The 16,028-nt window shown below is 38.8% G+C and overlaps 1 protein-coding gene and 1 long non-coding RNA gene across 3 annotated transcripts in view; one reads left to right on the top strand and one right to left on the bottom strand.

Moving 5' to 3' along the window:
- Nucleotides 1-2: 2 nt before the first annotated feature.
- The window catches only part of podxl (podocalyxin-like), a 57,861-nt gene continuing 41,835 nt past the window's right edge, over nucleotides 3-16,028 (bottom strand). For both annotated transcript variants that reach the window (XM_051954234.1, XM_051954233.1), the window contains 4 exons: nucleotides 5,018-5,150; nucleotides 4,876-4,919; nucleotides 4,678-4,797; nucleotides 3-3,124 (listed from right to left, as the gene is read on the bottom strand). In XM_051954234.1, coding sequence (XP_051810194.1) covers nucleotides 2,930-3,124; nucleotides 4,678-4,797; nucleotides 4,876-4,919; nucleotides 5,018-5,150 — 492 coding nt within the window. In that variant the 3' untranslated portion in view covers nucleotides 3-2,929. The remainder of the gene's footprint in view (nucleotides 3,125-4,677; nucleotides 4,798-4,875; nucleotides 4,920-5,017; nucleotides 5,151-16,028) is intronic.
- LOC127535866 (uncharacterized) lies at nucleotides 8,054-11,013 on the top strand. Its single transcript, XR_007944749.1, has 3 exons — nucleotides 8,054-8,558; nucleotides 9,882-10,257; nucleotides 10,405-11,013. It is a non-coding gene; the product is annotated as an uncharacterized LOC127535866 (long non-coding RNA).

Here is a 16,028-nt window from a genome sequence, read left to right as displayed (position 1 = left end):
AATCAAAGTGGAAAACACTTCCTTTATTTGCAAATCTGATCAGATACAACAACACGACGGCCGCAGCCATCCACAATTTACAGCTTCCAGTGTGTCAGACCCCTGTTGTCTGCCTTCAGCAGCAAACAAACCATAAATACATAAAATACTGATAACGTACTTTGGTGAACATGGCACAACTATAATAAAAGTGAAACAGTAGACGCACACAAACACAAGAAGGAATAGGTTGAAGTGGAGTGCCCAGTGTGAGGGATTCACTTGTATATAGGTGGAAGTACATATATATTAACGTCTTAATTGGTTTAAATGGAAGAAAATGATTAGACAAAGTGTTCAGATCGTGCTGTGAGGGTTTTATTATCCAGCATCTTGAAAATGTCAGATGACTTGACCCCTCCAGCATCAGACACAATGAAACAACACAGAACTATTTACAGTGTGACATGATGTCTGCTCTTGAAAGCACAGTCAGCCTCAGTCCAGTGTTAGTATGAATGCTGAGCTGACTGAGGAGCAGGCTTTTACTGGTATCCATGGTAACAGTGGACAACGGGCGGAAGGTCTTAACCTGTCAGAGTGGAAAATGTTTGTTGGTGCTGGCCTCAGAAAATAATGTCACAGCAGTTAAAGGATCATTTGGGGTAGTTGTAGCTGGGGTGTTATGTCAGTAGTTTTCCTGTTTCTCCAATCAGCAGTGGTTATATTGTACAAACAAAAAGATACTTAAACTAACCCCAAATAAACTAGATTTCAGTTTCTATTATAAATCTGTTTAACTTGGTAGTAAAAACTCTGGTATTTGGAAAAAGTCTGTTTTATTACTCTGCCAAAGAACGTGGCAGAGTTATGTGATGATTGCTGTTGGTCTGCTTGTCTGTCTGTCTGTTAGCAACATTGCTCAAAAACAGATGAATGGATTTAGATGAACTTTCTAGGGAAGGTCAGAAATGACACAAGGACCAAGTGATTAGATTTTGGCAGTGATGCAGCTTATAATCTGGATTCATGGATTTGTTAAAGACCCCTGTATCATTGTGAGATAGCGGCACGGCATCACTGTAACCATGACAACGAGTGAACACTACATCAGCTGCCTGCTGACGATCACATGATTGTGATACTACTACAAATCTTGAATTGTTTAAAGACTTCATCTGTCTGAAATCCTACACTGACTGAGCAGCCTTGGTGGAGGACCGCTCTGAGTGCTTTTCCAGTTTTCAGGATGTAAAGTCTAGAGTCTCGATGAGAAGCTGTGGGAAGGTCAGCAGGTAAACACTGATGTAGTGGACTGCAGCATGCAGATACAAACTGGAAAGCTGAAAAACATTTGGTTTACGCAACAATGAACTATTTCCAATAGACAAATGCCATTTTTGAGTGCTGCATATGTAATGTAACTAGCTCTAAGTAGTGCTCCTGGTCAATGGGTCTCTGGTTCAATGCTGATGTCTTGTACCAGCCATACTCTTGTCATTTGCTTCACAGTGGGAGGCTGTTAGGTAGGTTTACCCCCAGTGCAGTGATTTAGCAGACAATGACTTCACCCATTGGTTTGTGGACTATCGTTTTGAAGCCTTGGGTCTTGAATGAATCTTGCTCTTGTGAAACTAGAAGTTGATGAGCAAGGGGTGGATCAGACTGAAAACTACACTGCCTCATCATCTATTTTACCCGAAATGGGACCATAGTTTTCTCAATGAGCATCATGCTGTAATTAATTGAGACCATGAACACATTAGGACAGTGATTACTGAGGTAACAAATCAAGTGAGAAATGTTCTCGTTTTCTCATAAACCTCTGTACAAGGACTTTACTGCTGGTTGTTACAAAGAATGCAGGTTTAATACTCTTCCATCTTTTACATCCATCTATTATTAGAACCTATCTGATTATCTGATTGCTCAAGCTTTTTGCTTTTTCTGTTCGACTTTAAGTGATTGTAATGACAGCAAAAAACACAAAAATCGGACTGAAGCTGTACTAAAGTCCTAATTACCCTTTATCTTCCAAAATGAGTCATTTCAGTGACACAGCCTTCTTTTTTTCACTGAATACTGAGAAATTTCCTCCATTTTCTACAAGTGTAGAAGCAAAGACCTTTTTCAAATGATGGAGCTTTTTCTTCACAATCCCAAGAAACCAGCTTCAATAAACAAAGAGGAACAGACACAACAAATAGAGCCATCCCCTCCGTTTTGGATGAAAAACCCTCATCTGTCTTCTTACTTTTGACCCATCTATCATCAGCAGCGTCTCTATGGGCATGTCCTCTCTTTCAGTAAGGTTCATGTACCAGTGTGGGATTTCTTTGACTTTTGCTGGCAGCTTCCTCCGAGCTGAAACACACTAGTGGAAAATCACCAGGATACCTTAAACTATCCTGAGGTCATCTGTCTATATTAGTAAATCTAGAACGGCCGAGGCAGCTGACGTTTTCGTTCCACCACAAGATGACGCAAAGTGATGAGTTTGCAACATCACCTGGCTCCTTTATCACTTCACAATAATATAAAAATACTCTATTTACAAGTGCCAATAAAAAAAAGGCACAGTCCTCTCAGGGTTTGGGACACTTTCTGAGTTTACATGAGTGTAATAAGTGATATTAGAAATTTGGAATTGTGCTCTGCATGAAGTCACATATCAAAGATTTGTATAAAAACTACAGTATAAACTCAGCAGTGATTGGTTTAGTGGTTTTTCTGAGCAGGCCACTGTGTCAGGTTTTACTGCTGTATCAAACTGCAGCAGAAATGCATCCATCAGAGCAGCTCAGAAACACCAGTGTTCTGTAGGATGTATTTCTATGTGAGACTGTCCAGGTGGCTGCAGGGACATGCTCCCAGGGTTGAGATTGTTTGGTTACTTTTGTCGTGGCCGGTCCTGTCAGCATCCTCTTCTCTTCTCTGTCCCTGTCCGTCCTTACAGGTGGGTGTCCTCTTCGTCAGGGATGTCCTCCTTCAGCAGGTTGTCGATGGGGATGATCCAGCTGTCGTTGAACTCTCCATTCAGCGCCATCTTCTTCTCCTGCATCTCCGGCTGCACCTCCATCACCTCCAGCGTGGGGTTGTCATGGTAACCGTTCTCCACCGTGTGCAGCTCCTCCGTCAGGTGTTGCTACAGAGATTAAGAGGTCAAAATCTCTAAAATGATCTGTATTTTCTGGAGCGGCTAAACTGAATGCGGTGTGGTTTTACAAAGAGTTAATATCTATTTTTAAAGGTTCCCGGTTTTCTCCTTGTTACTTTCAAATTTATCGCTTAACTGTGAAAATAGTGAATGGAAGCAATGTGGCTTTAAATTCATGTTGATTTACTCAGATCATCTTCATGAAGCTTCTAATGTCACCAAGGTGTATAAGCTCCAGTTTCATTCATACACTTTAGTGGCACTGACTGCAGTTCTTTGCCCTAAAAGAACTTCTGCTGACTACAAGCAACTGACACTAACTGTATCTGGCAGCAGGCAGTCTGCTCTGCATGGCATCAGGTTTGTGCCATCTGCTTTCCAGAGTTTCTGCAGGCTCACTAAGTTCATTTAAAGACCTTAGCTTAAGGCTTTTGTCAGTATCTCAGTATCTTTTTTTCATCAAATGACCAGAAATACCAGCCAAACGAAGCAACAGACACCCACTTCCTTCATGGAATATTGACTGATTGCGCAGGGAGGTCAAACATACGGCCCGTGGACCAAAACCAGCCCGCCAGAGGGTTCAAACAGCCCGTGAGATGACAGTTGTAAAAATTACAGAAGTGAAAATGAATACTTACTGTGAAAATATGTAAAGACATTGAACATTGTGCAGCATAATGTCAATCAGCAGTTTCACCACGACAGAGTTTGGTTTGATTTGAGCCCTGTTGTTGATGCACTACCACAACTTTTATGTGTTTTTTTGTATAAATTTTATACATTTTCAAGGCAGGAGAATAACTCAACCTTCTTCCTTAATAGTTCCTGTTTAGTTTATGTGGCGTGTCAGGATTACTACACAGATGTGGACATGAATGAGAATTTTAAATGATTTCTAGATCTTGACAAGTTGTAAAATACTATATTGTTCAGTTCCAGATGTGACTAAATGTTTTGTGCCTTCGTAGACACGCTGTGATCTGTAAGTTGTAATGTGTAAAAGATAAACTGAGGCATAATGTTGTCAAAATTTCTCCTATTTTTCTTCAGAAATTTCAGGTTGTTCATAATGTTCTGTAGAAAGATAGTTCATTAAATGTGAACATTTTCAGAATGTACGTTTGTTATTTATCAGTTATTATGTTATGATTTTGCTGGTCTGGCCACTAGAGATCAAACTGGGCTGAATGTGGCCCCTGAACTAAGATGAGTTTATGAGTTTATAGTCACCCCATAGAGGCCGTTCTGAGGCAGGTAAACCCTGGACAACTTTGCCTTCAATAAGGTGCTATCTGAGCAGGAAAGAATCATCAACTTTATTACAAATCATCATTAAATGACCATTTCTAAACCAAACTGTCAAATATGCTGTTGAATTCTGAATTTAAAAAACTGAACATGAGTGGGAAAGTAGCTGACTTCATAGTAATCACTTCAGGTACAGACTACTGCTGTCCCTGGAGCTGCAGCATCATACAGGAAACAGACCCCAAAAAACAGAACCACTAGTAAACTGCAGTGAAAAGCCTGAAGCCTACCTGGTTCTCGTTGTAGGGCTTGCGGTGGTGGGAGGCACAGACAGCCAGGATGACGATCATGATGAGCAGAGCGCCACAGGAGGCCAGGATGGCTATCAGGGTTTTGTTATCTGTTGGTTCCTTCAAGAGCAAAAGAAAAGGAGAGAATTAGTCAGAGCCACGCTGAAGCTCTAAATGTGGAACATGTCACATCCTCACCTTGGTGATTTCTTCATAATACTGCGCTGCGACGCTGGTCGACACTGTGAGATGAATTATAATTCATTAGTTTGCAAAACCAAAAATGAATGTTATTGAAATTGATAAATGTGCGTTTTCTGAAGGGAGGCTGCTGTTGTACCTTTTCCGCTTATCTCCACACTGTCAAACTGTTTTTTGCCCATGTGGTGCCTGTATGTCAGAGTGCATGTTCCATTTTGCCAGTTTTCCATCAGCAGCTTGCACACCTTGGCCAGATCCTTTTCTTCCTTAGTCTGAGGTCAAACAACACACAATGAAGTGATCAAAGCCACACGACATTTTCATTTTTCAGAACGATTAATGAGATGACAGGACTCTGCTGTGCTGCCAAACGGACAACAGGAAGGTCAGAGGTGGCGGCTGAGGCCGTTTCTTCCTGTGCTGTGATGTGTGGATTATTTGTGGTGAATTATGGAAGGGTACAGCAGTCAGAGAGAGAGAGAGGGTGAGTATATGAAAGAGGTGTGGGAACGAAGGAAACTGTGAAAGGCAGGAAAGGTTCCCACTAAGACACTTTTTCCACCCTGTAACTGGAATCCTTTATTTATTTTTATTTTTTTATGTATCAGGCTTCACAGCTTCCTGTCTTGCTGCTGGAAACACAATGTCTGGACACTCAGAGATCCACCCAGAGCCTCGTCCAGTGGTGGAAGTTTAGATGTCATTTTGTTGTTTTGTTTAACCTTGTACACTAATATGAACAATTTCTCATCAAACAAAATCCACTGTAAGGGTTGAAAGGCATGCTGTCTTCAAAAAAATGACCATAATGCTACCATTTGTCAGCCAGTGTGTCTGCTGCTGTCTTCCTGAAATGGATAGAGTAGCAGCTGAGCTACATCTGAAGCTACAGACACTGGAACAGAGCGGACAGCAGGGATATTATACTCTACCGTTCAAAAGTTTGTGGTCACTCATACAATTCCATGTTTTCCATGTAAACTCACACTTTTATTCATGTGCTAACATAACTGCACAAGAGTTTTCTAACCATCAATGAGCCTTTCAACAGCATTAGCTAACACAATGTAGCGTTAGAACACAGGAGTGATGGTTGCTGGAAATGTTCCTCTGTACCCCTATGGAGATATTCCATTAAAAATCAGCTGTTTCCAGCTAGAATAGTCATTTACCACATTAACTATGTCTACACTGGATTTATCACTCATTTAATGTTATCTTTATTGAAAAACACTGCTTTTCTTTCAAAAATAACAACGTAGCGAAGTGACCCCAAACTTTAGAACCGTAGCGTATCTACACTATCAGTCAAAAGTTTGGACATTCTTATTAAATAGGGTTTATCTCATTATTTTCTACATTGTAGTTTAACACTGAAGACATTAAAACTATTAAAGAATACATATGGAATTATGTTAAAACAAAAAGTGTTAATCTACAATGTAGAAAATAACACAAACTAGACAATTCCCGCTCACAGAAATCGCGTGAGGGCCCGACGGGCGCCCGGCCCGAGCCCCTCCCGCAACCCCCATCCGGAGCGGCCGCGGGAGAGGTGTATTTCGACGTTTTCCGGTCCGTCGCAGGCTTTTATTTTGAAATTGTGCTGTGCTTTTATTTTGAAAGGCAGAGACAGGAAGATGTAACCTGGTCAAAATTTGGATTGGAGTTACTGTAAAGGCTGTGTGAAGCTGAGAGGTTTAACTCATTTTCAGGCTGACATGCAGCTCCTGTGGAGGTATTGTATGGAAGCGAATGTGACTCAAAACTCAAATTCAAAAGCATTAGCAGAAATGCTTTTGCATTTCAAAGTCATGGCTGCACTTTTTGACTCAAAACTAAAATGAAAAAGCAATATTCCAAAATGCAATTTCATTTTCTTCTTCAACACTGCTCATTCTGTGACTAAATGAAAAAGCAAAAGCAAACTCAGAAATGCTTTTTCATTTTCAAAACATTCACCAGCAAAAAGGTAACAAAATTCAATTTGAAATGTCAAATTCGAAAATGCAAAAGCATTAGCAGAAATGCTTTTGCATTTCAAAGTCATGGCTGCACTATTTGACTCAAAACTAAAATGAAAAAGCAATATTCCAAAATGCAATTTCATTTTCTTCTTCAGCACTGCTCATTCTGTGACTAAATGAAAAAGCAAAAGCAAATCACATTTGGCATTTAATTTTCAAAACGTTCACCAGCAAAAAGGTAACAAAATTCAATTTGAAATGTCAAATTCGAAAATGCAAAAGCATTAGCAGAAATGCTTTTGCATTTCAAAGTCATTGCTGCACTATAGACCCTTTATTTGTTTACAAACATTGTGACGGTTTTTGTGGGCGGGGCTTATGCTGGAGGCAAAAGCGGAGCGAGAAGTCAAGCGGGACTGGGAGTTTGCGCTGCAAACTCGAGCATTTTTAACCTGTTAAACTTCAGTGTACCGCCGGTGGTACACTTACTAATTTGCATAGGAATTTAAAGAATGTCCGAAGGCTGCAAACGCGATTATACAAACACTATATGCCGATGGAAAGCTTAGATTCTCATGAATCCGCCGGTATAAACCACTTTCAGATGTGATTACCACAGCGGGTAATATAAACACATTTGTCCGACAAACAACGAATATCCATCCATCCTTTCTCTATACACGGTTTAACGTACACAGCGCGACTCACATTTCCGGGTTCATTATTACACACAGATGAAAATATTCCACAAAAAACAGCCATAATCCAACCTTGGACATCCAGACAAAACAAGCCAGTAAGATATTTTGTCCAAAACGTGTCTTGAAGTCGGTATATAATCCACGAATCGGTCGTTTTCAAGGAAATGCACCTCGCAATGCGCGTCCAATATTCCCTGTATTTCTCGTCATATTTAATGGGTTATTGTTTTTGATTGTATTTTTTTCTGTGTCTTGTTGTGTCCTTGTTCTTATGGTGTGTGCATTTGGACCCAGTGTCTGGAATAAAGCTGAACTGAATTGAATTGAATTGAATATTTTTTATTTACAAATAGAATATTAGCGATTTTTTGTACTGAAAATGGCTGGAATTGACTGCAGCTGATCATCTCTGTCCAGTCTTTTCGCCTCAGTGCATTTAACCACAACTGTCTTCGTTCCCTCTGAGCACGAGTGTTCGGTGGAATCCTACAAAACTTTAATTTGCGTTCGCCAATGTCATTCCTCCTATTCTGGCATCCAAAAACACAGCAGGACGACATTTTAGAAAAGTTGACAGAGCCTAGTCCCTCAGTCTTTCGCCTTTCGGTCACGGCCGCGGGCTTCCTCTTTTCCCTCCAGCTAAAGCTGTGATGTCATTCGTGACGTGGGTCATGAAAGGGTCTATTTGACTCAAAAATGAAATGAAAAAGCAATATTCCAAAATGCAATTTCATTTTCTTCTTCAACACTGCTCATTCTGTGACTAAATGAAAAAGCAAAAGCAAACTCAGAAATGCTTTTGCATTTTCGTGTTCCCCCGCAAAAAGTGTCTCATAATTCAAATGCAAATGCATTCTCAAGTGGCGCAGGAAAGTGACGTCACGGACCCCCCCTCGTTCTGGCCCCTTCTGCATTTTACGGCATTTTAAACAATGCCGGCTCATTGCGCTGCATTTAATTGCACATTACGTCGAACGTTGGAGACAAGGAAACTTGGAATAACTTTCCATAGGTAAGAATTTCTTTTGGTTCTTTTTTCATTGTTAAATCTTATTCGGAGTCTATGAGAGCTAACCAGTTAGCCGCTAGCAAAACACTAACGCAAGCTAACAGCTGGACAACCAAACACCAGACGATTATTAGTAGCTGTAGTATAGCTGTACAAGCAGTAGTAGTAGTAATACTAAAAGTACACGCAGCAGTAATAGTAATACCAAAAGTTCAAGCAGCAGTAGTAGTATAAATAGCCATTAGAGTAGTAGAAGTGTCAGCATTTGTAATAGTATTACAAGTTGTAGTAGCAGTGACAGTATCAGCAGCAGTAGTTGGTGTATTACTACTACTACTAGTAGTCGCATTACTATTAATACCACCAATACTACCAATAGTAGTTATAAAGCCTAACTCGTGTATATATATATATATGTATACATATATATATATATATATATATATATATATATATATATACAGAGGTGGACAGAGTAGCCAAAAAATCGTACTCAAGTAAGATTAATGTTAGTTCAGAATAATATTGCTCAAGTAGAAGTAAAAAGTAGTCATTCAAAAAATTACTCAAGAGTATAAAGTATTTGGTGGAAAGACTACTCAAGTACTGAAAGTACTGAGTAACTGTTTGACTGTAATATCTGATTTATATCTTTAGAAATGATGTGATCAGACAGACAAAAATGTAAAATAATGTGCAAATTCTGGTATTTCCAAATAATAAAATAAAAAAATAGCAAAATTAAATAACATCTTTAAAAAATGATGAGTTCAGGCACAAGAAACACAAATTTCCAAATCTTGGTTTTTCATAGCATACAGCCAGTCAAACAGTTACTCAGTACTTTCAGTACTTGAGTAGTCTTTCCACCAAATACTTTTTTACTCTTACTTGAGTAATTTTTTGAATGACTACTTTTTACTTCTACTTGAGCAATATTATTCTGAAGTAACATTACTCTTACTTGAGTACGATTTTTTGGCTACTCTGTCCACCTCTGTATATATATACATATATATATATATATATATATATATATATATATATAGAGAGAGAGAGAGAGAGAGAGAGAGAGAGAGATTAGCATCTATGTTCTTCCTCCAAACCCATTTTATGATTGGGATTTCAGGCAATTCTTTAGGACTGCTCTCACATAATTGAAATGTTACTAAACAATGTTATACTGATCAAATTAAATAACTTTGGTCTCCAGAATATTGACTACTTCTGTTCTTTGTCCTTAATTTAGTAGCATGATTTATTTTTAGATATGCTGTTGTGTACAGACATATTTACTTTTTTGTCTATTGTTTTTACTCCATGTAGGTTTCCCAAAGACTTTCGGCTGAGGAGGAAGTCACATAGTGTCATAGAGTCCTACCCACCCACTTACTTAAAAATACAGACAACTGAACATCTGACTGTAGAATAGTTTGCAAACAAGGTTATTCACAGTTTAAGCAGTTTTGGTTCATTATCTACAGATATGCATCAAAATAGGAGTTTTGTTGAAGAAAGGTTGTAAGAAATTTGAAGGAAGAAAACCTCTTGACCTCTTTTTCTGTTTTGATTTTGAAGGTGATGTGATGTGTGCCGTTCAAGCTTGGTCAGAGATGCTGTACCATCATTTAACGAAAGCTACCACCTTCTAGCTCTGAAAAACAATGGCGGCCTACTGATTCCATCACAAGGCACAGTGAAGGTTTGATTTTATGATCTTGTATTATTTTTTATCTTTGCATGTTAAAGTTGCTTTGTTCTTTGTTATTTTCTCTGTACTGTAAACTGTCTTTTAGCACTGTGTAAAGCGCTATATAAATATAATTATTTTTTTTATTGAGAGTTGCAGAGAGGGTGATTCGCCAGGCATCAACAAAACAAGCTCCAAAGGTGTCAACAGTCACACACATCGTCCGAGAGGAGATTGGAACGGAGGATGTTTTTCTGCTTGGGGAGCACATTGAAGAAACACATCATTCCAGCTTGTTGTCATTGGTTGTGTTTGCCAAACTTACCCGTACCTTGACCTGCAGAAAGGGAGCACGAGAAAGAAGCTCGGCAAAACAGTCCTCTTTCATCGGTTTTAGCTGTAAAACGTTTGTACATGTGTAAATGTGGTTTGGGGCAGGGATGTCATGTTCTTGTGTTAATACAATAACATCATCATAAAACAACCAAGCCATAAAAATTTCAGACTTGTTTATTAAAGTACTGTTTGAGTTCATTTTCAAAGTATTTTCCATTTGGTTTTTCTTTGCCCATTTCGTTTTGTGAATATGAAATTTGCCCAGCATGATGATAGTCTGCAACAAAAGGGAAAGGCTGGAAGGTATGGAGGGATTTTCAAACTGAAAGAGGATGTGGCTCTCCTGGAGGCTGATCCTGTGTCCAGTTTTGTTATGGATTAGGGTTTGTATATAATTCCAGAGGTTTTTACTGTATGAGCATTGATTAAAGAGGTGGATGATGGTTTCTGGTTCTGTTTGCAAAAGTCGCAGTTGTAGTCTATATTTAATTTAAACCTCTCCGGGGTTTTTTTGCCGGATATACATTGTGACACATTTTGTATGATATTTCTTTGACCTTATTGTGAATGAGCAGCTTCTCTCCAGTTTATTTCCCCATACAGTGAACTCCAGTAAGAGTCGGCTGCCGGTCGATTTGAAGGTTAAATGAGATTCCTGATAAATTTATTTGAGCAGACTTTGGTTGTTATGTCTATGTTATGGATGAATAATTTGGCATCATTTTTCTGAGTAAGAGGGTGGAATTGGGAACCTTTCAGGAGCTGCAGAATTTCTATTGGCATTGCGTTGGAAATTGTAGTGTATTCTATTTGTGAGATGGTATTTGTTAATAAATTGGTTGTACGGTAAGATTTGTCCTTGTTCATCGATTAACTGATTGACCCATAATACTCCCTGATCAAACCAAGATTTGTAAAATATGGTTTTGTTTCTGTGCTGTATATGTTGGTTGTTCCATATGTAGCAGCTGAATGGCGAGAAGCCGAGTTTGTAGATCAGCCCCCAGGAGAGCAACGCCTGTTTATGGAAGTTTGATAATTGAATTGGTATTTTGTCAATTTTATAATTACATTTAAGTAAAAAATGAATTCCTCCTAATTTTTTGAATAAATAATTTGGTATTGCATTCCACATATTAACATTTTCTCTTATGAGGCGACATAACCAATTAATTTTGAACATATTATTCATTGTTTCAAAACTTAAAACTTCCAGCCCTCTATTTCCCCTCTGGGTACAGAGAATCTCTTTTTTTAGATTATATATATATATATATATATATATATATATATATATATATATATATATATATAAATATATACATATAACAAGGAGCTAGACTAGAACAGGATAGAGTTTATTTACATTTACAATAAGCACAATTATTATTAACTATTTTTTTATACCTCTCTTTAGGATAATATATGCATATAACAATGAGAGACTAGAACAGGATTGTTTAACTTTTACAATAAACAACTTAAGTAATAATATTAATCAATTATTTAATTATTTCTTTCTCTCTCTCTAGGCTGTTATATACATCTAAGAAGGAGATTAGAACAAGATAGAAGCAGACTGGAACAGAATACAGTTTATTTACATTTACAATACACAGGTACATTGTTGTGTGTTTCCCTGAGTAAGTAACCCCACTCTCCTCAAAGCTGCTTCTTACTTTCTCCTCAGCCGAAAGTCTTTGGGAAACCTACATGGAGTAAAAACAATAGACAAAAAAGTATATGTCTGTACACAACAGCATATCTAAAAATAAATCATGCTACTAAATTAAGGGCAAAGAACAGAAGTAGCCAATATTCTGGAGACCAAAGTCATTTAATTTGATCAGTATAACATTGTTTAGTAACATTTCAATTATGTGAGAGCAGTCCTAAAGAATTGCCTGTAATCCCAATCATAAAATGGGTTTGGAGGAAGAACATAGATGCTAATCTGGATATATATGAGTTAGGCTTTATAACTACTATTGGTAGTATTGGTGGTATTAATAGTAATGCGACTACTAGTAGTAGTAGTAGTAGTAATACACCAACTACTGCTGCTGATACTGTCACTGCTCCTACAACTTGTAATACTATTACAAATGCTGACACTTCTACTACTCTAATGGCTATTTATACTACTACTGCTGCTTGAACTTTTGGTATTACTATTACTGCTGCGTGTACTTTTAGTATTACTACTACTACTGCTTGTACAGCTATACTACAGCTACTAATAATCGTCTGGTGTTTGGTTGTCCAGCTGTTAGCTTGCGTTAGTGTTTTGCTAGCGGCTAACTGGTTAGCTCTCATAGACTCCGAATAAGATTTAACAATGAAAAAAGAACCAAAAGAAATTCTTACCTATGGAAAGTTATTCCAAGTTTCCTTGTCTCCAACGTTCGACGTAATGTGCAATTAAATGCAGCGCAATGAGCCGGCATTGTTTAAAATGCCGTAAAATGCAGAAGGGGCCAGAACGAGGTGGGGTCCGTGACGTCACTTTCCTGCGCCACTTGAGAATGCATTTGCATTTGAATTATGAGACACTTTTTGCGGGGGAACACGAAAATGCAAAAGCATTTCTGAGTTTGCTTTTGCTTTTTCATTTAGTCACAGAATGAGCAGTGTTGAAGAAGAAAATGAAATTGCATTTTGGAATATTGCTTTTTCATTTCATTTTTGAGTCAAATAGTGCAGCAATAGACCTTTTTCCGAAACGTCATCATCGAACGTCACCGCCGGTCACCACCCCTAGCAACGCGAGTCCGCCATTTTAAGAGGGGTATGCTTTTGCCTTGACGACCATTACTTTCCCACCTTTCCCTCCCGATTTGAACGACCAAAAGCAGATATGCCCAAAACCTGCGCTGTTTTTGGCTGTAGTTCTCAGTCATGGAGCAACAAGAACATTTCCTTTTACAGGATTCCGACTGAAAAGGGCCAGAAAAGGACTTTATGGCTCAAAGCATTGAGGCGGATTAACAATAATGGAACCACATGGAGCCCACAGTCAAAATGGTCCTATGTTTGCAGTCAGCATTTCGTCAATGGTATGTTGTGTTTCATGAAATTATTACCCCTTAACTGATTTTCTGAAATTATTAATTAATAAACTTAACCCGTTGCGCTTCAGTGTCCCGTCCGCGGTACACTTTGAGATCTGCATAAGCAATTTGCTAAATGTCTGAAACTGAAAATGCGATTATACAAACACTATACGCCGATGGAAAGCTTAGATTCTCATGACTCCGCCGGTATAAACCACTTTCAGATCTGATTACCACAGCGGGTAATATAAACACATTTGTCCGACAAACAACGAATATCCATCCATCCGTTCTCAACGTACACAGCGCGACTCACATTTCCGGGTTCATTATTACACACAGATGAAAATATTCCACAAAAAACGGCCATAATCCAACCTTGGACATCCAGACGAAACAAGCCAGTAACATATTTTGTCCAAAACATGTCTTGAAGTCGGTATATACTCCACGAATAGGTCGTTTTCAAGGAAATGCACCTCGCGATGCTTAGGCTAGTGCAGCTGTGCTTCCCACAAAAAGTCAGGGGTCTTTCTACTCACACTGCTATTGTTAAACACTCTTAAACTCAATACTGAACAAACAAGTCTCCCTTCTCTCCTCCCTTTCGTTCTGCTAACTACTATGCTGTAATCAGCAGCATTGTCCTCATTATTGTTAGCACCTCATACCCTTGGGCCTGGGGTGGGTAGAGCTCATTTACAGGTATCTGACTCTTAGTTTTGATAATGCACATCTAACTAACATACATACACTACTTCCACTTGAAATTAAAAGGTGTAATGGCTCACCCCGTTAGCTTAACATTAGATTAGCATAGCGGAGCTGGTGTAGCCGTATCTTACAAGTCATTTATCATTCTGACATTGGCCTGTATGCACAAAAACATATAAATATAAGCATACCTCAACGAAAACGTATGAGTCCAGGCTTTTATAAGTCTTCATCTTCTCCATTGTGTGGATGCCTGGGCTGTTGATAAGGTACTCGTAAATGGAGTGCCATTGAAGATCTGGCCACGTAGTAGGGTCGTTTTCCCATGAAACCAGAGGAATTTGATACGGACATGATTGCAAACCAACGAGTTCTAATTTTTCTTGATACCGTACCTTTCCTTTTGGCTCAAGATTTCCGAAATAATCAGCAGACATTGTTCTCCTGATCAAAACTGCGCGGTTTCGGCGGTCAAATCGCGGTTGCTAATGACTTTGTTGCCACCTCTTAAAATGGCGGCGTGCGTTACTAAGGAAGGTATGGTCACGTGTCCCAGACTCTGACGTCATTGCGAAAAGGTCTATGACTTTGAAATGCAAAAGCATTTCTGCTAATGCTTTTGCATTTTCGAATTTGACATTTCAAATTGAATTTTGTTACCTTTTCGCTGGTGAACGTTTTGAAAATTAAATGTCAAATGTGATTTGCTTTTGCTTTTTCATTTAGTCACAGAATGAGCAGTGCTGAAGAAGAAAATGAAATTGCATTTTGGAATATTGCTTTTTCATTTTAGTTTTGAGTCAAATAGTGCAGCCATGACTTTGAAATGCAAAAGCATTTCTGCTAATGCTTTTGCATTTTCGAATTTGACATTTCAAATTGAATTTTGTTACCTTTTTGCTGGTGAATGTTTTGAAAATGAAAAAGCATTTCTGAGTTTGCTTTTGCTTTTTCATTTAGTCACAGAATGAGCAGTGTTGAAGAAGAAAATGAAATTGCATTTTGGAATATTGCTTTTTCATTTTAGTTTTGAGTCAAAAAGTGCAGCCATGACTTTGAAATGCAAAAGCATTTCTGCTAATGCTTTTGAATTTGAGTTTTGAGTCACATTCGCTTCCATAGTATTGGGTGTGAGTGGTTCTTTACAATAGGTCCCCATATTAATCAAATAGGACATTTTCTCTGTCTTTCTACATAAGCACAGAAGTATAATGTTACATTTTTGGTAAAAACACAGATACACATCATGGTATTGTAGTCTGGCCTTACCTCTGAGGAAATCCAACTGTGGTTACCTGCCAGCGAGCAGCCGAAGGTAGGTGTGGCACACCAATGAGTGTGTGTGTGCGACCACGCCTGAGTCCCGGTCGTGCGCGGTGATAGACAGCGTTTAGCTGCAGCTCCTATATGTGTGTATTGCACTGAGTGGACACAGTGGTGTGTATTGGGCGGTTGCTATGAGCCAGCATAGCAACGGTGCCTGCCACAGTGTAGTGCTTCTCAGCAGCAGCGCCCGACGTCGTGTTGTTGTGCTAATGACGGGCTAACCGTGAATGCTAGCTCAAAAGTAACCAGCTGGTAAGTGGCAGGATGAGTCACGGAAGAGGTCGGTATGTTTAATTTTTCTGTAGAGTGAAGAATGACCGAGAAATGGCAGTTTTCAAATCACTGTGTGTGAAG

Source organism: Acanthochromis polyacanthus, chromosome 1 (assembly GCF_021347895.1).
Source record: "Acanthochromis polyacanthus isolate Apoly-LR-REF ecotype Palm Island chromosome 1, KAUST_Apoly_ChrSc, whole genome shotgun sequence".
Classification (NCBI taxonomy): domain Eukaryota; kingdom Metazoa; phylum Chordata; class Actinopteri; family Pomacentridae; genus Acanthochromis; species Acanthochromis polyacanthus.
The sequence above is the reverse complement of the archived record's forward strand: the minus strand, read 5'-3'. Positions and strand labels throughout refer to the sequence as shown.